General features: G+C 34.2%; 1 protein-coding gene across 1 annotated transcript in view; it reads right to left on the reverse strand.

The window, feature by feature from the left end:
- LOC126761371 (uncharacterized) overlaps nt 1-20,148 on the reverse strand; it is a 35,751-nt gene extending 15,603 nt beyond the window's left edge. The window contains exons 1-2 of the mRNA XM_050477475.1: nt 19,490-20,148; nt 456-594 (exon numbers count right to left, since the gene is read on the reverse strand). Of these exons, the coding sequence (XP_050333432.1) occupies nt 456-594; nt 19,490-19,498 (148 nt within the window). The 5' untranslated portion in view covers nt 19,499-20,148. The remainder of the gene's footprint in view (nt 1-455; nt 595-19,489) is intronic.
- Nucleotides 20,149-27,708: the final 7,560 nt, after the last annotated feature.

Here is a 27,708-nt window from a genome sequence, read left to right on the forward strand (position 1 = left end):
CGAGAAATGTTCAACAAAATTTGCATTTGTAAAAACTGTTTTGTTAGTCCAATATCTATGAAGTTTACATCAGATGATTTTGTAAGAATTTCTGCTGTCAACGCGGTGGAACCATTTTTCTGACGGACTGCCGAAAAAAACACCGTAATTTGAAAATTTCATAAAATCTGTGTTAAATATGTATTTTTGAAATAATAAAGTTTCGATAAAAAAAATTTAATTATTTGTGTAAAAAAATTATAGAAAATAAGCCGTTTTTTGCTCGTATACATATATAAAATGAGAATTAATAATAATCCTGAACTCCTGATAATTTGCTAAATCTTAGCCTTACCGTTCAAAGTATCGCTTTATTATAGTTAAAATCAAACAGCATTAAATGAAAGAGGAATTCCCCTCTTCTTTAACTTGACATATATAGTATATACATTCCCCAATATCATCATCGCACTCACCTCGGTTATTGCGTCCATCCCGAATTGCATTTGGAGACGACAGACCACCTGAGTTGAAGTTGAAGTTTGTCGGTATAGGGAAGAACCGTTGACCCATGACCAGAGCCAAACTCATGAAGATAACAAGTACGGAAGCTAACTGTAACAATAGATGGTAACAGAAGCGAATTTAAATATTGTAGTAAAAGGCATAACGTTTTCAAGAAAATTACATATAAACGATTCACATAAAAACAATTAAAATAAATTTGGCAGCTGCTGAAATGTTGTTAACAGAAAATGCCCATGCCACAATATAAGCTATTAATCATTCGTTTTCGCACGAATGCCGGTTAGTACTTCTACACTGCCTGCCAATCCGCTGAGCCTAGATACCGCTTACCGAAGCGATGCCAATTTGTTAAAACAAATGTTGCAAATTTCTGATTTATTTTATGCTCAAATATGTATACTATATATCAAAATGATTTTACATTTGCGTTGAAAATAGTGTTTACGATTTTAATTTCGCCTTACAATTTTTATGGGAAGTAAAATTTTGCGTCGTGCCATCACTTGATTGGCAGAAGATTGTCTTAGAAATTTATTAGGTAATATTTTTTAAATATCTCTATCGAGCTGATGTTTGAGTGGAAAATGTTTATTTATATGTAAGTATTGGAGAAAAATTTTTAATATAAATTATAATTTGCTTTGAAAATAAAAACAGGTTTTGCATTTAAAAATGAATATTTATCAAACGTAATTCAGTTCGGAGTAAATAATTAATTTATTGTTATTCAATTATTAATTTGCAAATAAATTTCCAGATACATAAAATAAGAGATGGTTGTATTGAGTTTTCAGTCATTTTTAAGATTATTAGCAAGAACTGTAAACTATACAATTATGGGTACATGGTACATAAAAAGTATATGTATATATTCATTTAAATATACATATTTATTACATTAGATTTTTTTTTTTTTTTTTTTTTTTTTTTTTTTTTTTTGTCAGCAAGGTGTGTCTCAGCTTGACGTACAATCCAACTTCAAATTATACTCCATTAAACCCCTTTTCAAATTGATTTTCTAACCTCTTCCATTTGTTTCTAGTAATTCTCTTGGCTTCGCTCTGTGTGATACGGTGAATCTAAGGGGTTTCTTAGGCAACAATTTAGGAATTTACAATGAATATCACGTTGTTGCATATTCGTGCCGTGAATTTTAATGTTATTCGCTACTTTTTATACCCTTATAAACGTCATGAAGTTTGTAATACTCAGAAGAAAAAGTCGGAGACCCCATAATTAGTCAAACAGGATCGATATCACGTTGACGACGAACAACGTCCAAGACGGCCATCAACATCAACTGATGATCAACCCGTCAATAAAATAAAGGAATTGGTGCTTGAAAATCGACGATTACTGAAAACCAAAATCACTTGATTTTTTAAAAACAGTGTCGCGTTAACGTTTGTGAAACAATGCTTTCCGATTAACAGGATGTTATGAAACATTACTGGCGAAGAGTCTTGGATCTATGCTTACGACTGGGAATTGTATAGGCGATTAAAATCCAGGCAAAGGTGAGCCGATGAAACTGTCAGTAACGAATACTATTTGGGTGTTATGTGACGTTTGCGCAAAGCTATTCGTAAATACAACTCTTGATTTTCGAACCACAATAATGCACCGTCGAGTTTTTACCAATATCGTGCCTCAACCACCTTATTCTCCTGACTTAGCTCCGTATGAATTCTGGCTAGTCAGCAAACTGAAACGACCGCTACGGGGAAACCGTTTGGAGTCAATTGAAGACATTAAACGTAAATCGCTACGCATTTAAGACTATTCCAGAAATTTACTTTATCAACTGTTTCGGGGATAGGAAAAACCGTGAGAATAAGTGTATTGTTGCCAAGGGGACTACTTTGAAGGATACGACATATGTAGATTTTGAAGAATAAATTAAAAATTTTAAAATTATGAACAAAGTCTGATGATATTTTTTTCCGAGTTTTGGAGATATCGATGTAAAATTCCGAACATATTCCTCAAGAAGTTGCTCATTTGTCGCAATTGCCAATACACGACCCCTACAGCATACAGTTTTCACACAAACCGATCGATTCAAATTTAGTTCTTGTATTGGAAACTTGCAATAGCAAAGGCAATGGTCTTATAGCTTCAGTGCAGTCGGCGTTAGGCGCTTTTTCCTGTTTTCAGTGTATTAAAATAATTCAGTTTGGTGAACATTTGATTGCAAATAGACTTGTTAGCATGTATGCCAATGACAAAATTAAAAGAGCAGAACTAGTTGTTTTCGTTTTTGTAACAGCGAGCAGAACAATAATAACAAAATCAACGGACAGAAAACACGAGACATGGCGAATTCACGTAAATTCAAATCCAAATAAATAAACAAACACTTTGCAGGCGTACTATTAAGCATGTAATAATAATATAATGTTTATGAATGGGCGAATGCGACAGAAAATGGTGAGCAAAGCACTTTTGACGAATAACAATAAAACTTTTATCGAAGTTTCAGTGCGCACCAAAGCAATAAAAGCGTTAAGCTCATTTAGTGCGTACACTTATGTGGAAGAAGCACATACAATTAAATGTTCATGAACTTCTGCAGTCAGTTGTTGTTGGCTGACAGCCACGTTTAACTGTTGTATGAAATAGAATACAAAATTCGCGTGCCAGAAATACAATAATACTCATACGCCTGGGTGCCCACATAATTGCCACCGGCACAACGCGTAATCAAACAAGCGTTTCTTAATTGTTTTAATACATAATTTATTTGCTTTCGCAATTAACGGAACGCAATAACAACAACAACGAAAGCACAGAGAAAACAGAATTGTCAAACGTCGGAATGTATCAGCGCGCGATGATGGCCTTGGCAAGAATTCAAACATACAAAACTAGTTGGTGGTATATAGCTAATGACATATACATATATATGTATGTAACTGGGTATATGTTTAAATACCAGAAGTAGTTCAAGTACGCCGGTGTATGAGCTCACGTAATGCATTCATACTCCTACTAATGTGTACGTGCACGTAAATCGACGACTACGCCGCAGGCGTGTGAAGTGTGCAGCGACAAGAATCAGTTCAATTTGGGGCGAGTGCAGCAGGTGCGACTATTTCATAACATAAAGTAGTCCGATTTTTCACTTCTCAAATTAATTTTCAACGTTTTAATATGTTTTAACTAAATCTAAGCAATGATTGCAGTTAAACTATCTATCTAAATTATAAAATTAAAAAAATAAATAAAAATTAACACAATATAAAATCAATATGTTTCTTCGAAAGCTCTATCACCATTATCACAAGCTCTTACTTGCTTCACTTACTTAGTAATGGACGAGTTTACCAAATTTTTACTTCTGATTGTTTATACTTTTTACCACACTTACACTTATAATTATTTTTGCTTTTGTGCGCCTTTTATTAAAAAGAATATCGCAAGCTGACGGCTTGATTTTACTATTAAAAAGCACATTCAATTAGTGGATTTACATATCGCAAGAAATGTTAATGCTTGTGCAAACCATTCAATACTTCGATTATCATGCCTGGGCACCTGAGCGTGCTGCCAAACAATTTTGCTATAGTTAAACGGTACAATTTGCGTAATATGCAAAGTAATTAAGCTAATTCACTGCTTTAAAACATGCAAGTATGTATATGCGAGTATTTATTTAAGTTTGAGCAATGTGTGGAATTTCGTTACGAAAGGGTGCAAAAGCTCTCTGTTGAATCATGTTAAATTATTAGTCAGAAAATTTTGTAAAAAACAATGAACACTTTATAGAAAATTGTGTCCATTTGCGTAGCACTTTACCACAATGATTCAGATGTAGATTTTGTATGTATTTTGTTAATTGGAAGCGACAATACTCATCTAAAGTCACCGTTCACCGCTGGACCAACCAAATCACTTATTCCAATTCAACAGCAGTGAATATAGCTGGCACAATCCGTTTAACGCCTTTTATACAAGACTCAAGTCATATACGCTTTTTATACCAATTTCATTTTGAAAGCGATGTTCGCAGCTTACACTGCAGTGGAATATCTTCCATGACGCGAATTTTTTAACAAGCTACCATTAATAAAAGTACATTTACACCAGCAATAAGCAATGTCAGGCGAGAAATAAAATAATACAAAAATCACTTCTTAAATCTTAAAATTGTCGCAGCGTTGCATTGCGATTAACATTACTCATTTCAAACAGTAGCTGTCTGAGTAGCTGCAAAGGAGCATCTATCTATCTTCCATCAAACACGATGCGCTTGATCAATTGCTGTTGTTGTTTTTGCTACAGGTATTTGTTTATTATACTATTGTTGCCATCCAAGCTAACGGCTCAAAGCGCCTCAGATTGCGCATAATAATGTTGCCGGAAATAACGTTGCTCGGTTTTATCAAACTTTGACGCTACAAGCAGCTGAATTATTGCAAACTTGAAATTGTATGATAATTTGTTTATGATAATTATACCTTGGGAGGGACTGGAGAGGGCGCTGGTTTATTCATTGTTTTAAATGCATAATTGGAATTATATTTTTTAAACACAATTAAAAAAGAAGCATTTTCTATTATTTATATCATCTTTACTGTAATTTGAAAAAAAGACAACAACATATTTTAATTGATTTAGTCCTTCGTTATATAATGTATTAAATTTCGTATTGTTAGTGACATCGGAATTGTTTTTTTATCACTTTTTTTTCTTTTTTATAAAATTAGATGATATTCGCTAAAACATGTGCTAACAACTTGTCGTTACAAATTTTCGTTCAACTTTTCGGCTTCTACTGCCGACAAGTTGTTGTTATTACTGTTTGTGATGATGTTATTATCGCTCTTGTTACTGTCAATTTTTTCGGTTTGCTTACATTTTTAAACTGTCAGCAAATGCAAACGTGCCTTGTCAAATGAGAGCAACTAATAGTTTCACAATTTTGTTTGAATTTAGACTGATTTCAGTTGTTTTATTATACTTTTGCGGTTTATATTGCTCAAGTTTAACGACGCTTCTGTTACGGCAGTATGAGGACTGAAATTTTTTGAATAATTTTTTATATGTATATCAGACAGATAGATAATTATTAAGTTTAGTTAACTTCGACTTTTCTTAATTACAAAATAATATTCTATATATGTGTGTAACTGGTGCTCTATGTTTCGTGGGCCTTAGTACAGTCAACAGTGGATGTCAGATATCCATTTAAACACTTTAATTGAAGAATTTTTCATAAACTCTGCAGGCTCAGCAGCCGTCTTATTCTCTTATAGCAACTGAGAAATAAAGCAAATAGTTTCAGCATTATAATTACCGATTTCGTTATTAAAAAATTTAAAAGAGTAATATGTGATAATTTACCCAAACACAAGCGCAATCTATCACGTTTATCTCGAGATTAATTGTCCCCCAATTGTAATCAGTTCAGTTCAACTCTCCGAACGCTATCAATTTCACGCACACCAACGCCTACAACAACAATAAACCGCACTCATTAGCCGCTTAATGCAAAAATACGACAAAGGCAGAGAGGAGAACTAAGAAAATAAATAAAATTACTTCTTAAAATGTATTGCCATGGCAAATTGTGGCGCCAGTCGGACTCATTTTGACTAAAAACAACGTCAGCTCCACAGCCAAGGCGTATGAGTAATCCACAATTAATAGTTTTCACACTCCACTCGACCAGCAAATAAAATGCATAAAAAAGGTGTAATAAATTGAAAAAGTAATATGTTTAACTGAGCATTCATGTATTTTGTGAAAGGCCAAGCGTCGTCGCCGCGCAGCTCAAGCGAACCAGCTGTAAATTAAAGTGGGAGTTGAAGCCAACAGCTGGACAACCGCACAACTGCCGCAATTCATACGTGAATATCTGCAGAAAAATCGCGTAGAAGCGCTCGCAGTGACAGTGACTAAGCTGTTTCTGTGCACAAACATACATATGTACTATAATATTATATTTGCTCGCTTCAACGGCAATCCAGGTGATTGTGCTTCGACGCATGCTAATTGCCCATTTCATATGCAAAACACTCACTCACTTACTTGCTCATTTGTAAGTTTTACTTTTTATCTGTACATACATTTGTTTAGTGGATACTGACTAAACATTTAGTTCGATGTTCTTAACTATGGTTCAATGGTTGCAGTCGCATCGGCGGGTGTCTTTGCTTGCATTCGTTTATATGTATTAGCATACATTTTCTGAAGTTAATATATAATAATAACAACAACAATAACTGTGTTCACCTGAAGCATATTTGTCGCAGAAAGCTAATAATAGAAATCTATATTTGAGCGCTTAATAGAGCTGTGCTTTTGCTTGCAGCAATCGTAAAATGCACTTTGCTGAAGTCTTTAGGCTATTTAACGGGTTTTCGTGCACGCGCTCCATTGGCCAAGACGAATGGAGAGATGCAAATATAAGTAAATACTCGGAATTGTGGAATGTGCAACACTTGCAGGAAACATTGGTGAAAAGAAAACACTCGCTACTCGCAGGAAGGCGAACTTTGGAAAGTCCTTCAAAACAGTGTAAAATATGTAGACATAGATATAGATATTTAAAGATATTTATTAGATTAATTTCAAATACATTCACATTGGAATACATCCATTCTTTTTTCTTACTTTTGAATAGAATTACTTATACAAAACGAAAAGCTTGGACCCTACTTAAAACTAAGGGGTTACTCAAATCTAACGTTTGGTAAATCAAAGGCAGAAATTCATGTAAATAAAGAGAAATTACTTAAAAATAAATAATAACTTTCCATTAGGGCTTCTTGCTTATTATTTCTGTAAAATACATAAGCATACGGTAGTTCGTGTTTGGCGGACAGTATTTGTGTTATCATTTGCATTTCTTACTCTTTTACTGTTTAAATTTTATCATTTGCTTACGTTTTTTTACTTATTTTGTGATTTTTTTACTTTTAGCATACGAGCAATGCATTTTAGGATTTATATATGCCATTAGCAATTTGAGCAAGCTCATGCTTTACCCTGCGGTCAGTCAGCAGGTGACCAGCGGCCATTGGGTTGCTGATGCTTTCTAAGCAAATTTAATGCAAGTAGTTCGATTTTGTAATGCACATATTTTTTAGATTTTTATATGGTCAAATTTGTTATACATATGTACATTCCGCAGAGTTTAATATGTATGCGCCACTATTTTGACAACAACGGCAGTATTTAATTACTTTAATTGAACATTTCACTTCAAAAATCAGCGTGCTACAAAAAAAGAGGGTAAATATATGATAAACCATTTTGGAGCTGAGTTAATAAATCGAATGGAAATGTAAATAAATAAATTAAAACCAAGAGTTTTTAATAGATTTTTCAATTTAATTAATTTGTGAATAATGAAATACAATTGATCTGCAAGTTATACCAAAGTTAGAACTGTTTGACTGAAGAATAACGTTTAAAGTGAAAAGTATCTTCTCAATTAGTTTGCTATTAAATGTAAAAAAACATCAGAAAGCGAATGTTTTGAAAGTGTTGACAAAATTCAGGAACTATAGTAAACATTTCGCGTACTTACCGATGATTAGTTTGCAAGAGATTTTAAACAATTGAAAATTGGGGGAATGAAAATTGGTAATGAAATACAAGTAAACAAAAGAAAAGCCAAATAAAATGTCTTCACACGCACAGGTTCCCTCTCTCGTTATACAAGTCATTATGCAACTACTCATGCGCTTTTTTATTTAATACTATTAGATTTCTTTCTAAAATCTTCACTTAGTGAGAGAGCTTGCATTTGCGGTTTCGTGTCTGTGACTCAGCACAACTCGCTAAAATAATTGAGCAGCCACACTTAGGCAATAAATCAAACTCACAGCTACCCATGAGTTCAACGAATGTGTAACACCTGCACCTGTTATAAATAAATTTCGGTAATGGCGAGCCAATCACCGACCAAAGCCAAAAATAAACAAAAGCAGGAAAGCATAACCCATTAGCCATAACATTCACCACGGTGCAACATAATCACCTCGGGACCAATAAACTGAAAAAGAGCCGATGCCAACATCTCCCGGCGAAGCAGCTGGCGCTCAGAAACATTTTGAGCGAAGTAAGCGGCTTCCGCAATGAAAGTGAAGCCTTGAAATATTCATCTTTAACAGCATTTGTTAATGCGCGAGAGGGGTGTGCCACAAGCACAGCAATAAAGCAAGTTAACAACTGGAAAGGAGAAACAAAACAACTCTCTACGATTATTTGAAACGCTGCAACAACATAGTGTGCAATTGAGTTAGTTGCCAGCCGCATTGGAGGTGGGTGCTCGGAGAAGTGCAAGCAAGTTAACGTCTAATGTTATTAATAAATTCACAAAAGCAATGCACTTTTTTACATTTTCACGGCTTTGTTTCCATATATTTTTTCACTTCTCCCATTGTTTTAGACAAATGCGCACTGTAGCAATCTATAAACATTGTTGCTGATTTGTAGGTGTTATTAATGCAAAATTGGCAAAATTGGTGCGTTGATTGATTGATAAATTAAGACTAAACTGTCCAGTAAATAAATATATGCAAAGCAGTAAGTATTGTCGGCGCTGGAGCAATCAAGTAGTGGTGGTGCTGAGTGAACGGCATTCACTTTCAATGGGTATTATGGTACGTTCACACGCATGCGCAAACGGAGATCCGGGCTGGAACGTATAAGACTTGACGAACACAAATACTTCCTTGTCTTTCACGGCGTATTGATACTGGCGGCTTGACTGTTTGGTGGCTGGGGGCTTGGTTTGCTGGATGACTCAACATGCTCTCAGGCTTTCACGCGGTCAACGTCAGCGAATTAATTAGAAAACTTAGCGTGGGGAAGGGTGTGTAAAGCGGTTGTGCGGCGATGGTGCTAAGTTTGCTTAGAAATATTCTAATAATCATACTAATTTGAATTTATAATTTCAGCATAGCTGAGGTAATAATTAAGTTTTCCCACATAAATCTGCTGAACTTGAAGTAATTGAGAATAATTAAATACAAGTTTACTAATCGTGAGTTATTTAAAATGAAGATCTAACCCAGTCTTATTCAATTTGCTGAGCGAAGTTAAGAGTGCTTCTTTCTTCACCAGCAAGTGCTATATAGCTAGCTCTTTCGGAATAAAATCAGAGCTCACTTGCCAATTTTAATGGCGTGTCACATTGCTGAAACCACATCCACACCATTAATGACTTATGGCCCACATATGTTATCTATATTCACTGCAATATTTTTAAAGGAGCATACCCACATACAGGAGTATTTGTAATACGAACTCTCCTGCGTAGTCTGTCCGTGCATGTTTTTCTTATAAATATGTCTGTTTTGGTTAATATATCTATGCATATGTGTTCCACACATTACATAAATTGCTCTTACTCCAAAACTATTAAAAATAAATATGACCGTTCGCCGCACGTAAACGATTGCAATCAACAATCATGTCAATTGAGTCGAAAACATTTTTGTACAAAATAAAAATATGAAAAAATCTGTAATATTGGCGCATGTAAAATTTTAAATTTGTGAGTTGGCACTCGTTACTCCCGTACCAACAAGTACAGTAAGCAAGGAATATTTATACCCTCCAATCAATTTGGACACAAATAACGTGCGTGTTAAAATTATTTATTTTTCTCATTCATTGACTAGATAAATAAGAAGCTCTTTAGAATAACTTTTGAAAAGAACAATAAATAAGATCTCTCCAATAAACAAGTATACCACGTTCAATATTTCAAAAAGTCGGAATTATATTTTCTTATAAAAGTAAGAAAAAAGTAATCCAGTCATAAAAACGTGTTCTACCATAAGGATGAGCTTGCAAAAGTAATTATCTTGTCGAGACAAAATTCCGTCCTCCATAAACTCCCATCTTGTTTCGTTTCTTAAAATATTACCGTGATCTCCTTAAGAAATCATAAAACCAAGCAGTTATAAAAATGTGACCTACTTTTAAGGTGAATTCGGTCTACTGCATTTGTTTGTTACTCTTTGCTTTCACAATTAGTTCGCATATTAAAAAAAATTTAGAAACAAACATATTTATAAATAATTCATAATTCTTTCGATTATCATGTAAAAATGCTCAAGGCATTTAAAATGCTATTTAACTAGAGGTTAAGCAGAAAAATAATCAAAATTGTGTATTTAAATATGGTTTTCAAGTGTTTCACTGTGAATAAATATTCGTTTCCCAGATGTTATTGAATCTGACCACCATTACTATGCTCCTTAACCACCTACAATATTCAACACCCTGTTCGCTTGTCTGAGCTTGCTGATTGCCGACAGTGTTTCGGTTGGCTGCTGTTTCGGGTAATAATGGTAATGGCACAAGTACAACTATTTGCCAATAAATTCAGTTGTTGTTGTAGTTAAAGTGTACTTAATCATGATGTGGGTGGGTGCCTCGAGCAACAAGCTCACCACTCAGACAAACGGACAACAGGCTGGCAGTCAAGCATACGTCCAGTTCAGCAGGCAACCATAGCGTATGGGCACTCGCCACATGGGCAAGCGTTGAATCAAGCCAAGCAATTTACCAAGCGCAATTGTCAGATCAAATTGGCAGGTAGCAACTGGCGTGCGGCAGCACACATGTTACTACCTCGAGACTCAATCACAGCAAGCGATAGACCTCGCCACTTTTGTGAGGCACTGGAAGCTGTGAACTGTGTAACAACAGCGCCACTTGCCACTCCGAGCGTTCGCGAATATCACTCGGCACATAGGAGAAGGTGGTTGTGGCGCTTATGCCGCACTGCGCTGTCATATCTAAGGTCATTTGTTTAAGTAATTTGCTGCGCGCACTGATCTACTCAAACTCATATGAATACCGATTACTTGTTGAACTACTAAGAACGACTGCCCCTAAAATTCTTAACATATTTGTAGTTACACACATCCACTCACTCTTGAATTATTGGGCGTTGTTATTGAACATGAGGCAGCTTATTGTCTAATGAAATCCATTAACGCCGGACAAATTATGGCTTTTATAATAAAATAACATAAATATAAAATTGTTTTTATGCGTCACTTGTTACTGACAATTACATAATACTGTTTCATATGATTAGCATTTTTGCCCAATTATTTAACTATTTAAATGAATAAGTAGATATGTGCGCATCTATCCGGCAAGGAGCGAAATCAAGAGCCATTAAAAATACTTGTTGGATATTGGTTAAAAACTGCATTAGACCCCAGTTGACTGGAGTAATAGAGGTGCGCAGCTCTAGACTCTATATCACATCGCCTGTCATATACACATACATATATATGTATATATTATATATGCGATAATATAAGCACCATAACGCAGATTATTTTACATATTTATGCGCAGGTGAAAAACAAGCCATTTATGAAATATTAAAATTAAATTCTTGTGCATAGCGCGCATGTGGATTATGTACCAACAATTTGTACATTATACCTACGCTCAATTATTATAAAAAAGTGTAAAAATTTAATTGGAAATCTAAACACAAGAGAAGCTTGTTTACTGATAAGATTTTGATTTAAAACCGTTCAACCGCACACACACGCTCGTAGTTGCAGGCGGCAACTCTATAAGCGCCGCAAAACCACAAACTGGAACACTGAACAAAACACTTAAGCAACAAACTCGCAATGTAGAAGTGCGACTGTTAAGTAAATATAATAAAAATATTATAATAATGCATAATTATCGCATCCGTTAATCATTTCAGTAGCTTCTTTTTCACAATACTTCCTCCATGGTTCTAAGCAAAATATTAAAAGTGTTATTCGCACATGCGCCCTGCCAATGATCCAAAGCCATAGTTGAGTGGAGCCCCTCAGCTGGTGGTAATGTGCACAACTGCAGCGCTTTTGTGTGCCCCAAAACATGCATTGGCAACAACAAGAATAGCATGACAACACGCAACGCCATAAGTCAACACTCACACATACTTGGATACTGCTGCTTAGAATGTTGGTCAAGTTTAACAAATTGCAGCAATATGCAAATTGACAAAAAAGTACAGCACAAAGGCAAGACAAAAGCAGCACTCACACCGCAGCATAAATCAACTGTGAAAACAATAAAAAATAATAATAAATTTTAATTTTTTATAAGTGAAACTGTTCGCAAAAGAAAAGCAGGGCAAGAGTTGCGGATTGTGTCAGTCTACCATGTGATTTTTCCACTTTGCACACACTGTTTTATTACACATACAACAAATGCTACAGCGGGGCATGAACGTGAAGGTGCATGCAAGAATATCGGAAAACATAATGCTGTGGCAGATCAAAATAAAAATGAAACAATAGTCATGTAATAGTATTACAACAACAATTTTGCCAACTGCCAACCAAGAACCAAAGTTTGCGTGCGCATAAATGTGTGTGTGTCTGTTTTGTATGTGATTGCTGCAATTGATTGCGAGCGAATGTGAAGTGACAAAAGCCAATTATTTATATCTAGATGTTGACTAATTATTAATTAGGTGTTTCTTTATTTGCTTTTATAAACGATTGTACAGTAGTGGTGTGTTCCCAAATTATCACCGCACAAGCCTTAATCAAGACCTATTAACTAGAAAGAGGTGTTTAAACAGCATAAGCGTGCTTGCCATTTCTAGACACCTCACAGAATACTAAAGCACTCTGCAGATAAAATATACATATATTTATGTATGTGTTCGCAATAATTGGTATCAAACTTTGACCTTTTGGGTCGAACTATCTCCTATTTATTCACATTTGGATGAATGAGTATACCGCGGAAACTTTCAAATTTCAGAAGAAAATTTTTCATTTGGTATATGAAAACCCGTTAGAAAATTTTTAAAGTTTCCACTGAGAGCAAATATATATTATCTCATAATTTTTCATTTTTACCAAAAATTTTCGTTTTATGATAAGAAAATAAAATTAAAATTCACCAGTATTTCCAAGAATACCCATTAATGTTAAATTATTTTTTACTCTTTATTTTGCGAAATTTAGCCTTTGTACAACGGCATCGCTATTAAATGGCTTTATTATATTCTTTGGAAAATAACACCTTATAAATTTCATAACCCATATACATGAGTTCAAATATCTATTAACCGGGGTACCACATAGCAGAGTTGCGTGCGACTAACCCACATTGCCTACACATTTCGAAACCACCAACAATACAACACCAAACAAATATCAAAATAGAGACAAATATGAACTCCACTGGTGTGTAGGTATTCGCAGACAAATTTTCGCAAAGAAATGCAAACACACAAGTAAAACCACTCAAGCACGCCCCAAAGAGCAGTGGGAATCAATGACCGACCTCTCGAAACGCCCATAGCGTATACGTAACATGTGACTCGCCAAAGCAGATCTGCAACACGAACACACACACACTCTATGGTTATTATCATAAGGCAAATCACGCCGTTTAACGACAGAGCAATGTAAATAAATTGCCAAACAACAAAATGGCAAGGAGAAAAACATAAAAAAACGCTCGTAAACTGCGACAGAGCCAACAACGCACTGCCGATACTTTCAAGTTCATGTTGAAGGCCATCACTCGCTGCTGAACACAAAATCCAAACGCAGCCGGTGGACAGACAGCGATTCGTAGCAGTGGCGAACGAGTTGAATTGGCACGCGTATGGCTTGCGACAACCAGCCGAAACCACGTTGGACCCAAAACGCATGCATTTGAACATTTTCAGCTTTCGAATACTGCGTTCGAAGCACAAACAACAAACATGCTTGGCTGTCTATGCGCCTATGTCTGCTTTATTTTATTACCATTCAAGTGGAAACGCGGCAAGTTGTCGGCGTTGGTATTACTGTTGTTGCTGTCGCAGCGTGGAACGACAAGTGTGACCACTAGTTGCCTATCAGCGGCGTCGATTGCGTGAATGAATCAGTTAAGCTGCTGCAAATAAAGCAAAGCAAATTGGAAATTGCAGCAGATACCGTTAAAATAACTGCGGGCGCCTTCAAACACAAAGTCATGCACACAAACAAATCAGCGCAGCGGACAGGCCTACAAAAGTCTTAGACAGTTTGGCGACCAACCAGTATCGGACGGACCGCACGCATCGACAATGATTTGTGTGCGTATACGTATGTATGTATACTATATATGAATATGTATGGGCAAATGTGTAATGAAAATTTGCAGATTTTTTGCACTGACTCACTGCACTCGAAATCCGATTGTTGCGAGTTCGAGATTTGTAGATACGTCTGTGCGCTTGTTTGTCCTAAAGTAGGTGTAGGCAGGTGTGAGTATGTGTATGTTTGTGCGTTGCTGGTTTTTCGATTTCGTGCATTACTGGACGCACTTCAACAGCTTGCCGCTTTTAATTTCATTCACAAGTGGCTCCAGCGCACGCGCTCAGACACAACCGGTTTGCCGCTGTGTGAATTTGCAAAAACAAAAACATGTTTTAAGAACGCGTAAAATTATATACGATGGAAAAATCGTATAAGGAAGCTCAACTTCCTGAAAATGAAATTACAGTAGCGACTCAAATAAATGCACACATAATTTGTTTTCGATGCTCAGTTGTCAAAATGACTAATGTAATTGATTTTACTTATTTAATTTTAATTATTATTAGGACATCTCCATAAATTACAATTTAAGGTAAGATGGATGTTTCTTAGGTCGGTGTAATTTAAATTTTTAACAAACTTCAATTGAACCATTAAAACGACAAGTAAGCGAAATGGGCCTATTAACCGTATAACTTGTTTCATTAATAAAAGAAGTAAGGAATGGCAAAGTTCGGGTGCAGCCGAATATTTTATACTCTTGCAACTGACAAAAATCAAAGCCAGTGAAATACTTTATGGTATAAGCCGCCATATATATACATATACTATATATAACACCTATACTGATAGACACATAAGGTTTGTTACAAAACCGAAAACCATTATATGTAATATAAGGAAAATGGGGTAGTATTGACTACATTTTATCAATTTCTCCCTATACCACGTACTAATAACATGCCACATACCAAGGCAGCCTTCATATAGAGTAAGGTCAGCCAGATGTTCGAAAATCCTGATATTAGCTATATGGGATAAATCAAGTTTTCATTCAAATTTATGTATTTCAGGCACAAAGATACATTGTTATGAGTAAAACACGTTCTGTAATTTTCATTGAGATAACTCTCATATTGGCCGATGTATGCGGTACAAAGTCACCCGGAAGTTCGATTATCTTTATATTAGGTGTATGTGGGTTAAGAGAAGAAGTACTATCCCTGAATTTCAATTATATATCTCCGACACTGACCTATATTTCCGAACAAAAATTCACTATAGGTACTGGGGTCCAAATATTCGGTACCCTGGGGCTTGAACAGTTTTTATTGGATTAGAAAAATGTTTGGTCATAAGGTGGCATACACTAAAGGCATTATTCGTGCAAAATGTAATCCCGTTATATTAATCGCTTCTTGATTTGTGTACTGGAAAGTAAAAGAATCAAGTGATATTTAAAATTGTGCTATACGGAAAGTGGGCGTGGTTATTGTCCGATTTCGCTCATCTTCATAACCTGATATAGGAATATACAAGGAATGACACGTACCAAATTTTGTCAAAATCGCTTAGTCGAGTCCCGAGATATGGGATTTCACCAAAAAGTAGGTGATGCCACGACCATTGTCCAATTTTTACCACGGTCCCTATAAATGCTTATATTAAGATCTCGGCGGAAAATTTTTACGCTTCTGGGTAATATAGTTATCAATTTATTGCTCTTTCAGTAGTTTTGAACAGTACCGTTATATGGGGAGTGAGCGGAGATTTCAACCGATTTGATCCATTTTCACATTTTTTTTGTAATATTCAAGCTGAGCGAATTTGGTTGCTGTAGCTTAAGTGGTTTAGAAGATATATGCATGAAAGTTATTAGAAGGCGGGGCCACGCCCACTTTTTCAAAATTGGTTGGCGATCCCCTGTGCCAAATAAGAATTTTATATCATAATTTAGTGCTTAGTTACGGCACTTTATATGTTTTCGATTAATGGCGATTTGTGAGCGTGGTCCGATTACCATCTACGAACTCGAATTTTTTTTGTAGGAATAAATCTGCATACCAAGTTTCATCAAGATATCTAAATTTTTACTCAAGTATTTAGTCAAGTCAAGTAGTAAGTATAAAAATAAAAGTAGTTTAGTTTAGAAAGCATTAAGTAAAAATATTTAGCATTATTTTTTTAAATTTCAAGTTTTTGCTTCACTTTTAAAATTATTGTTCTTTTTGTGAGAAGTGTGGTAAAAAAATAATTTTAGTTCCAGCTGACTAAAGGTAATTTCATTTAATAAAAAGTTGGTTTTATATTACTTTAAACATATGGGTCTTAACTGCATCAACGATCGAGCTTAGATATTAAAGTTTACCTGAGTCAAAAGAACGAACTACAAGGTGAATTATTTAGAAGAGCCGTCTCCTTACTATGAACGTTATGCCTAACATTTTTCTAACACCGATGAGTGCAGATAGATTTATAAGCTTTAGATAACTTATATCGGTACTTATAAATATTTGATTACTAAAATAATGCATATACACCCCAAATATACGAGTCTGCGAAATCTTCTGAAGAATGTTAGGCAAAGGCAAGACCATTGTATTAGCAAGAAGATTAAAATCAAGCTTTGGGTTCATCGTTACTCCCAAGCCAATAAAATTATGCACTTTTGGTATCCAAATTAAAAACTAAAACACCAGATTTTATATATTTTTTTTTTTTTTTAATTTGCGTGCATATAAAAAGTATTTCTCTCGAACAATTATGTAATCATTTCACAAATTTTTTCCTGATTTTCATCTCTCGCTTTAACTATCGGGGAAATCTAAAAGTTAATGGTTTAAATATTGTAAATACGCGCACAACATGCTCATCGGCGTCTAGTTAAACTAACGTGCTGTGCATTACTTGCCACTTGCAGGTGAGCAGGTTCACCTTTTATCTGCGCATAGATTTTCTCAGGTAGCCAATATATGTAAGTGACCAGTCGTTCTCATTGGTCACACACGCTTGTTTTCATTTTGTGTCAGTGCATACGAAAGATTTATTAATTACGATGCAGTTTTCAATGTATTCTCTAGTTGTAAGAAAGTTAACAGGAGAGAGAAAAGTAGATAAATAAAGTTTAATTTTTTTTATTTCTTTCTTTTGCTTATTTTCGTGTACATATCTTCAGTGAAATCAAAGGCGCATTTGCATAAATATTTGAATATTAAATAATAATAATTTGATAGTTTTGTGAGAAAGTTGAGACAAAGCCGCTACTTTATGAATAATATTCCACTGTGGACTTATCAGAATAATTAATTGAATGAATTGATGAAGGTCTGTTAATTTTGCTTATATTTTTCTTTCTAGTATATAGTTTAAAAATAAAAAATGGAAATTTTAATTGCTCGTGAATAGATATTTATTGATTTTGCTCCTCAATTGCTGAAAACCTATGTTTGACATGGCACTTTAAGTGTTTGAGCAATTTCTAAAGACCCAATTTCATCGTCGAATACATAACATATTCGCTTGACCCAACACCCAACGGGAAAAAACGATTGATGTATTCATATTTCAATACAGTAAGCGGTAAACCTACAGCAACACATGTAGAACATGACAAACTTTGGGTTGGGTTAGTCTGCAAAGTCGTATTCTAATTATTTTGTTCTATTTCTGCACTACCCGCACATGTCGCTCAAAGCTGCCACAAATCCATTGCCCGTCAGCTCAACACACGTCAGTCGCATATCAAATGTTTTTGTTGCGCTTAACTGCATTGACCCGAAAAGTGCAACGCCAATGTAAAACAAGAGCAAATTAACAGCGTTTTGCGTTTACATTTGCACGCCTAGCCTGCTTTGATATTGACCTGCTCTCAGGCCTTTTAGATAAATCTGCATTTGTTTCTTGCGTTTTCATTACTTTTGGTTTGCATAATACATTGCCAAGTTTAATACACAAATAAGAGAGAGCAAATAGAACAAAATACTATCTCTTATCTTTGAATTAAAATTTTGCTGTTTGTAAGTGAATATTAACAAATTCACACTTTCAAATTTTTTCTACAAGAATTTTGCTTGGAAACAAGAATTTTAAACCGAATATTAAGAATTAGGACTTGGAGAAAATTATGGAAACGATTTGTGGCCTAATTTTATATTAGTGAGGTGAAGAAAAACTGTTGAAAAATTAAAATACTAATAAAATAGCTCACATTTTTTAAAGTTTTTAACGAATTGTTCTTTGCGGATAAATGTAAATATTAGAAAAACAAAAAATAAATTCTGGTATAAAAATGCTAAGCACTTTTCAATATCCATAACATGAAAATGGTGTTATTAGTTTATTTGCTTTAAAATATAATTGCTGTTATGAATATTCAGAAAATGGTAATTCTTTCGACAAAAAAATCTTATAATTTTCTTTATTTTAGAATTCCACGAAATATGAATAATAAAAGCAAAAATTAACAAAATATATATCCAGAAGTTATACAATCGTCTGTATTGTAAGCTTTAAGATTAAAAATGCTTAACTTTCAAGATAGAGTGTTTCAAAATATTTATATTTTACTTTTAAGTCATTTCTAATTTTCGGTATTTTCAGAAAGCATTTCTGTACTCACAGTGAAGCTAATATATCTTTTCATTCAATGATAGTAAGCTCAGAAAATAATTAAAAGGAATTTTCAATCAAAAAAACCTTTCACTTCCTGTTTCAAAATTTCGAGATAAAACTAAGTATTATCCTGTGGAGTCTCAATCACAGTTACGCTCTGGTTAATGTTTATTTTTGGATAAAAAACATACTTGAAAGTTAATAATTTTTGTATTTTTCATTATAAATGAATTTAAAAAAGATTTTTGAATAAGTCTCAAAAATCATAGTTTTCTTCATCGTAAGGATTATTTTAATTTATGTTTCAAAACAAATAAGTATAAATTATGTGTTTTCATTACTTCCTCATGGGTACTTACGAATTTCATTTTGCTGAGACAAATTTGCCGCGTATCCACTGGGGTAACAAGGAGGTAGTTTGGAAATTGTACACAAGAAATGCACAAATCACAATAATAGCTGTGTAAACTCTTTCTCAAAAGCAACAGCTACAACAACAATGCATCAAACACTTTTCTGCACTTTTTTATGCAAATTATGCACACTTTTATTTTAACACCACAAATTTCCTTGCTATTTGCTTTGGATATTTACAATTTTCTCGTGTTTGGATACGCTGCGAAAGCACAACTATTCGTACATGTATGTATGTAAACAGCCAAATTGCACTTTGGTTTAAAACAAAAATTAAAACAAATAATCTTTTTGTTTACGTCTTTGGTTTCGTGGTAAAAATATATATGAAAATAGGTGTAATATATATTATTTGAAGTTAACCGCGCGGTGCCTTTATCTGTAGCAATCACAATTGGCGTTGCACTCCTTCGATTCGTACTTTGTACAATTTCAAAATTTTTACGTGTTCACTGGGGCAGACGTGCGGTTTGGTCAGGCGTTCGAACAATCTGTCCGTCGTGCACTGGGGTAGTTAGTTGAGTGTCGGTGCCGTTGGTTGGTTGGTTGGTTGGTTGTCGGTTGATTGTTGGCTGTGCGCTTTTGGAGGTACTAAGAGACTTGTGGTAAGACACTTAATGAATTCCAGTGGATATGCTTAGTTGATTTTATATTAAACACGAAACAATAAGATTTGCTAACATTTTACTCTCAAATTGGAGCATAAACTTAAGCAAAGAGACTCAACTGGCGTGAGAGAGCCCGTTCATTTAATGAGTGTGCGAATACATGAGTGAATTTTCCAGTGTTTTGCTAACAGGCGTACGTGATTAACCGTTTGATTTTGAGTGATTTTCAATGTTTTGAGTAGTTTACTTGTTCGTCATTTTAGCTGCGTGCTGCTGCCATACACAAGCATGCTAAACGAGTGCTCGATTCTGATGTGCCATGAAATTCTCGGTGTGTGCGAGTATTCTTTTCCTTAATTTAGTTGTATTCTCGTTAAAACGACTTTCACTTGCGCCAAGGGTCATTTAACGATACGCGTTGCTGCGGATGCCGACGCCGACGTGTTGCGTTACATGAAATGCATATAGTGAATCATTAGCGGCTTGTCGCTAATGCAAACAGAATCTTTATTAATATGCGAGTTAGTCACGAGATGAAAAAATCATTACATATCACATATGTGACATTAAAACACGATTTAAAGATTTTAAGGAAGCGTGTGAAAGTCGTCAATTAAAACGAACGATTTGTAAAGCTTACACTTCACCTTTTAATTTAAGCGCGAACTGCTGATAAGAAGCCTTAAATCAAAAAACTTGATCTTTAGAAGCAAAGAGCTAATTTATTAAAAAAATAAGAATTAATCAGTTTAACACGTTTTTAAACTTACACGTCTCTGAAATAGAACTATGTATCATTTTAGGAGGAATCATTACTTGAAGAATGACCAATACTACTCGATTTCACTGATTAGCAAAAGATATATAATAAAGTGAGAGGTTTTCAAGCTTTAATATCATTACTCATAAAATATTTCTGCATTCGAAAAGCGCTTCACTGAGCACATTGGCATTTACAGTTTGTGACTTTTATGATAGTACTGGAAAGGGCCTACTTGGTAACAGCTCGATTTATGAAAAACTATGTTTAATTGTACAATGAAGGGGTATATTAAGTTTGCCACCAAGTGTCTAACACCCAGAGAAAAATGTCGCAGACCCTATGAAGATCAGCGTGAGGAGCTAAGTTGAACGTGTAACTCGCGCTATGTCGTTCCATAACCGCTTCAACAAATAATAAACGAATACTGTATTAGATTTTATGATACTTGAAAATGCAAATGACACGCCCTGAATCTAAAACGATACGTTAACCGCATTCATAGTCATTGATTAACACTTATTAAAACTAATTTCCTATATTTTCACGCCTCTACGAATTGCCTTCAAAAAATTAATATTATTTTCAATTTCGTAATAGCATTTTTTTCACGCGCTATACGCTATTTTAATACGCATTCGTATATGCACTAAGTAGCTAATTAAAAATCATTGATCAATAAATCACGTTTTGCCGAATTCAACACATACTTCGAGTAGCAACATATCAATAATTCAAAAATGAAAGTATGAACTACTTTTATTTCATTTAGCATTGGTGAGCAAGTTTTGCTTTTTATTCCACTCGCAAATGCTTAAATGTGTTTGCAAATGTTTTTAATAGAGCAACCAACAATTTTGAATGCATATTTCTTCTATTGTAATATTCTACATAATTATATATTTGCATAATTACAAGTGGCGATAATAGCAGCTGCATCCAAATGGGGGACTTTGCGAAGAAACTTCCGTATTTCAAAGCAGCGATGCAAACGAACACGCACACTATTTCTATTAGCACGAGGTGTTCTTTTGTAGACGGAAATGTAAATATTCACCCTGAAATAGGTTTTTCATTTGATATTGAACTGTGTAGTAGGTGCTAGCTTTAAATTGACCAAGGTAATAATAAAAAATCCCGACGGTCTATTTTTACACAATTATTTTAAATAGCATACATGTTTACGCAAATTCATGGTGATGTGCTTAGTGTTAAGTAAATTCTTGTAATAAACAGTAAGCTCGGACTCGTACGAAAACAGTAAAAGGTATAATAAATGACTTGGTAATTAGTTTATTAGAAAGAGTTCTTCGTCCTATGCATGTCATCCACAAATTGTAGAAATACAATTTTCTTGAAATAGACCAACTACCGTTCAGAATACGTTCGAAATTTTCTGTAAATAAGACTTTTTCCAGTTTTTGGTAAATTTTTTAGCACTCAGTGATTGTTTTTGAGATTTTCTATTTTTGAACATAGTGGCTATTTAAGCAGGACTCAGTGCACTAAGTAGCTTAAAATACATACTTAAAATATTTGAATAAACGCCATTAATCTGTAAGTTTTGCACTTTACATTAGGATTTTAAAGCAATTTCCATTATTGTTCAGAAAAGTATACAATGAATTAAGGGATATGGGATTTCAAGCTCACCGACCCATATATTCTAGATTTACATTAGATTTTTTACTTTCCAATAAACAGAGCTCCTCACATATGGCAACTCTGATCCAAAATGTGTCGAACTCCAATCATTCACTTAAAAATGGAACTATCATTATTAACCTACAAAGTAAAAAAGAAAAAATAGTTTGCAAAAACATTATTTTTAAAAAATGTTGCCAATTCACTGGTGCTAACTCAATAATTATCCAAAGCGCTCGTACAACAACATTGAATTCTCCGTCACTTCCGTAATTGCCAAACTACAAAAGACTTAAGCGACAAACTGCATGTAATCGCTTGCACATAATGTATGCACATGCTTGTACTTATGTACACATCTGTGTGCGCAAATAATGACATACATGCGGTTATGAGCATGCATAATTGCTTTCATTATATGACGCTGCATTTCACAATTTTCACCTATTTTGTTTACTAAAATCGCAGTAACAATAAACAGGAAAAGATATTTACATATGAAAATATGTCACCTGCATGACTTGTGTATTTATTTTCATCTTACTCTAAGGACAGCTGCTTATTATGAGAATTTGATGCGAAAGTGCTCATAATTTTTAATTTAACCTTGAGGGATTTGCTTATCGTTTTTCAAAAGTTATTGGCATCTGTGCGCTTGAGGGAAATATGAGAATTGATAGATGTACATATATTCAACACTATCCTTAAAATTACAATGTGAAAGGATTTTGGAAAAATTCTTATTCTTATTCTACAAGATAGCGTTTTTTTGTGTTTTTTTCAATTCTTCTTCGAGCATGCTTTTAAGCTTCATGTCTACAACAATAACCAACCAAAGGAATATACCTGTCAAATTTTAATTACGAATTGCGCCAAATTTCTTTTGTTGAAATTCATAAAGGGTTTTATATATGATATTCGACCCTATAATTGAATTTAAACTCTTTTATGGATTGAGTTTTTGAATATTAATATTTAAAAAAAACTAATAAAACTGTTTTCTACCTGTACCATTTCAAAGCTTGCTTAAGTCTAATTCATTTTTTTTTTTGTTTTTGGAATTAACAACTCAGCTTTCTTCCAATTTTGAATATCTTTATGATCCATTTCCACACAGCAGTATAAGCATTGGTGCAGCCATTGCGTGTTATTATATAGTTCAATAGCGCACAAATGATTCGATTGGACTATGTACAGATTCTATGGACATAATCATATGACCCGGAAGCAAAAACGATTTTAATTATTTTATAAAATTTGAAATTTTTAAAAATATTATATATTTATTGAAAGTAGTATTTAAAACTTTCAACAGATCAGCAGCAATCAAGGTAGCGACCTCGTACCGCTTATCGGCCAGAAGTGTCTTGGGAAGCAGGGCAGCAGTAGAAAGGGTTTCCAAAAATAAGCAACTTCTCTTCTACTGGGTGTCAGGGCAACGAAATAGTGGACGAGATTGATAAACGTGAAAACATTTGGGAAACCCATGCATTGTCTATACGACGATCTCGACAGAAGAAAGGTGAAGAAGATCAAAACACGGTGGAACGAGCTGCCTGGGTGCAGAACTGCAAAAGTTATGTGCAACACGGTGGATCAGAAGTACACGAAATTCCTATTGGCACTCAATAGAAGAGACTGTAGGAAAATGATCTGAATACAAACTGATCACTATCTGGTGGCGACACACGCCCACAAATATTTAGAGCAGGGCACCAGGAAAACGGTGGAGCATCTCTTGTGGCCTTGTCCCGCATTGGCAAGACTACGCTGTAAGTATCTGGGGTCCACATGGAATGATACACTGGAGGAGGTATCGATTGTGAGGCCGCAGAGTCTGTTAAAATTCGCGCCATGCGCAGGCATCCTAAAGGATCACTACTTCTCTTGGACCTAGGAACAGAACTCCATCTGGTATCATAAGGATCAAAATTGGTCTATGCGTGGCTAATTGGCCTACCAGTTTAACCTAACCTGAATACCTAACCAAAAGTAGCACTTGTATTATATATAATTTATTTTCCTTTCCATCCGCTATTTTTTTAATGGTCAAAATAAAATACATTTATAATGGTCATTTAGTAACAGGTCACTGAATCCAAATTGAAACACGCAACACAAATGGTATAATTACAAGAAGACGAGCTTACCGCATTTAAAGACAATAACATGTATACATATATTGTATTAAATTAATTTTTATGTATTTAGTGATTATGTTAACTTGACCTTTTCGCTTTGCATCTCAGAAAATCTTCGCTGTTATTTGCATTTTAGATGCACAAATGTTCAGTTCGATAAGAGTCAACGCAATCGGTATATTATTGGGCGTATGTTGAAGAACACATCACAAAAATATTATCCTATTTATTTGTTCACATTATACGTAAACATTTTGTTTTTTTGGTAATATTTCATCAATGTGTGTAAAAGCATAATTTTGTGTCTCACATATGATAATTTTAATATCAAAAACATACGACTAAAATATACCGTGTCATATCTTTGCAACTATAAGGAAAATCAGAACAATATTTTAACAGATTATGAGTACATCAAAAACTCAATTTCAAAAAAATGACGTACACGATAATTTTGCATAAAGGGGATGATATGGTATATCGCTCCTATTATTCGCATGTTTTTAGTCTGGAACTCGCTTTCGATATGTCTTTCTAGTTTTTTTTTATCGAAATTTGGGTTGTATATATCACCATCTCATTATTCATAAGCTCAGTAAATTATATGAAAAAAATCTGCTATAGAGTTCAAAGATTATTTTTATTATTCCTCTTTCTAAAATTAAAAAACACGAAATTAGTTATGCTATTAAAGCGTTTATCAAATATGAACCTATATGTGATATACACTTAATAAATAAACTTTGATGTTACTGTGTTTGAATCCAATTCGATCGAACTCAGGGCCCAAATTCAAATGTATACAACTTTTGAAATCGTAATTATTATTTTTTAACTTAACGTGAATTCAAAGTCAGAGTTGAAAACACTGAACTTGTAAAATAAAAATATTCAAGGCAAATGTACAGATAATCAGACAAATGAAACAAAGCCAATCAACTGTGCAACCGACAACCTTATTAATAACTCCATTAGCGCGGCAAAACTTATTAAAAATCAATTTGATTGCTTTCAAACCACAATTTTAACTTATTGCCTTCATGCAAGTTTACAGTTTTTGAGCTGTTTTTTTCTTTTTTGTCCATTTTGTTTGAAGGGAAACAACAAAAACACGAAGCCTGCACGTGGAACAGCGTACTCACCTCACAGGGTTAGTAAATAAAGTGCTTTGCAACAACAAAAACCTAACCGAAAAAAATGTTGCCTCCCCAAATATTTATTGTACAAAGAAATTTGTACTTGCAGTGTATTCCTGCAAATTGCGCGATTAATCTTTAAAGAGTGGATTACCGGAAGACCCTCTATTGGGTACAATATGGGTTGAATTAGTCTCCAATATATACCTTTAGGATACAGTTTGATACTAATTATCCCAAACGTATATCTTTTGGGTATAGTTAGTAATAAATTCGTTGAATCTTTGTTTACATTTCTACTGAATGTTGCCATGCACAAGAAATTACCCTTTTATACATTTGTCTTCGACTAGATTGCTAAACTTCCGAAAAAATCAATAATTTTATCTTTTATACACAGTTTAAGTTTAATTTACAATCTCTCAATATTTTCAAATACAATTTAGAAAAATGATAAAAAAGAAAAGATTTTCCCTTCGTTTTGAGGTGACGTTGATTTATGCGCTTCGGCCCATCTTTTGAAAGTTGACGAGAATAAAGAGCCAAGTTGCTCAACGAAAGACCTCTTAAAAAAAACTGAGTTTGTGGGCAATTCGTAAACAAGTTTCGCGTAAAACATAAAATGTGTATCACATTTGAGGATAAAGTTCGTAATAAAATAAATGGTTATGTGATCGATAAAACAGTAAAACAGGTAGTTCATTTACATTTATACATAAATATTCGTTACAGGTTTCATTACTATTTTCAGAATTTATTCAATGAAAGAATGCTGTTGGTACTGCGATTTACCATTAACCTACATTTGAGAAAGCAAAAAACTTAAAAAAAATGTATAGAAACAATTAAGAAAGGGCTAAGTTCGGGTGCAACCGAACGTTTGATACTTTTGCGACTTGCTAGAATCAAAGGAAAAAGAGCATCGGAATCCAAGCAATTTTATGTATACATATACTTTATATGTAACTCATACACTGACCAACAAATTCGACATACGATTTGCCAGAAAAACGGAAACCATTATACGTCGTTTTATATATGGAGTTGGGGTAGCATCGACTCGATTTTATCTATTAACTATAATGGTGTCATATGCTAAAAAATGTTCCTTGGGTTTCATTAAGGTACCTCACATACAATCATCAATCATATGGAGCAAAGTCATGCGGATATTCGAAAATCCCAATGTTAGTTATAAGAGGGCTAGATCAAGTTTTCGCAGTTTTAGATGCAATTGATCTATTTTAGGCAGAAATAGACACTATTCTGAGTAAAACACGCTCTCTCATTTTCATTGAGATAACTCAAACATTAGCTGACAAATGCAGTATAAAAACACCTGAAAGTTTAAAAATCTTTATATTAGGTATGTGGGGCTCAGGAAAGTATTGACCCGATTTAACCCATTTTTGACACAAAGAATTACTATTGTCAGGAAAGGATTCTCTCTGAATTGCAATTGTATATCCCATACATTGACCAATGTTTTCGGTCACAAGTCAACTTTAGATACAGAGGTCTACCTATTCGGAAACTGGGGGCGTGAACAGGTTTGGTTGAATCTTTAAAATATATATAATATACTAATCTTTAAGAATTGTATATCAAAGACCTGTGTAAAGTTTAATGAAAATTAGTTGAGTAGATCTCGAGAATTCTTGCCAACCGACTTCAAAAACACAGTTTCGAGAAAAACGACGGTGCACTTAACCTTAGCATCGAGCGAAAAAGTTCTCAAGGCCTTTTCTCCGAAAATATTATTCGGATCAACTTTAGGACAATATTCTAGAGGTGTTGTAGAATTTGATAAGATAATAAAAAAATTCTTTTTTTGAAACCCGTAAACCCATATATCCCCTTAAAAACTACTAAAAA

This window comes from Bactrocera neohumeralis, chromosome 2 (genome assembly GCF_024586455.1).
Source record: "Bactrocera neohumeralis isolate Rockhampton chromosome 2, APGP_CSIRO_Bneo_wtdbg2-racon-allhic-juicebox.fasta_v2, whole genome shotgun sequence".
NCBI classification, from domain to species: Eukaryota; Metazoa; Arthropoda; class Insecta; order Diptera; family Tephritidae; genus Bactrocera; species Bactrocera neohumeralis.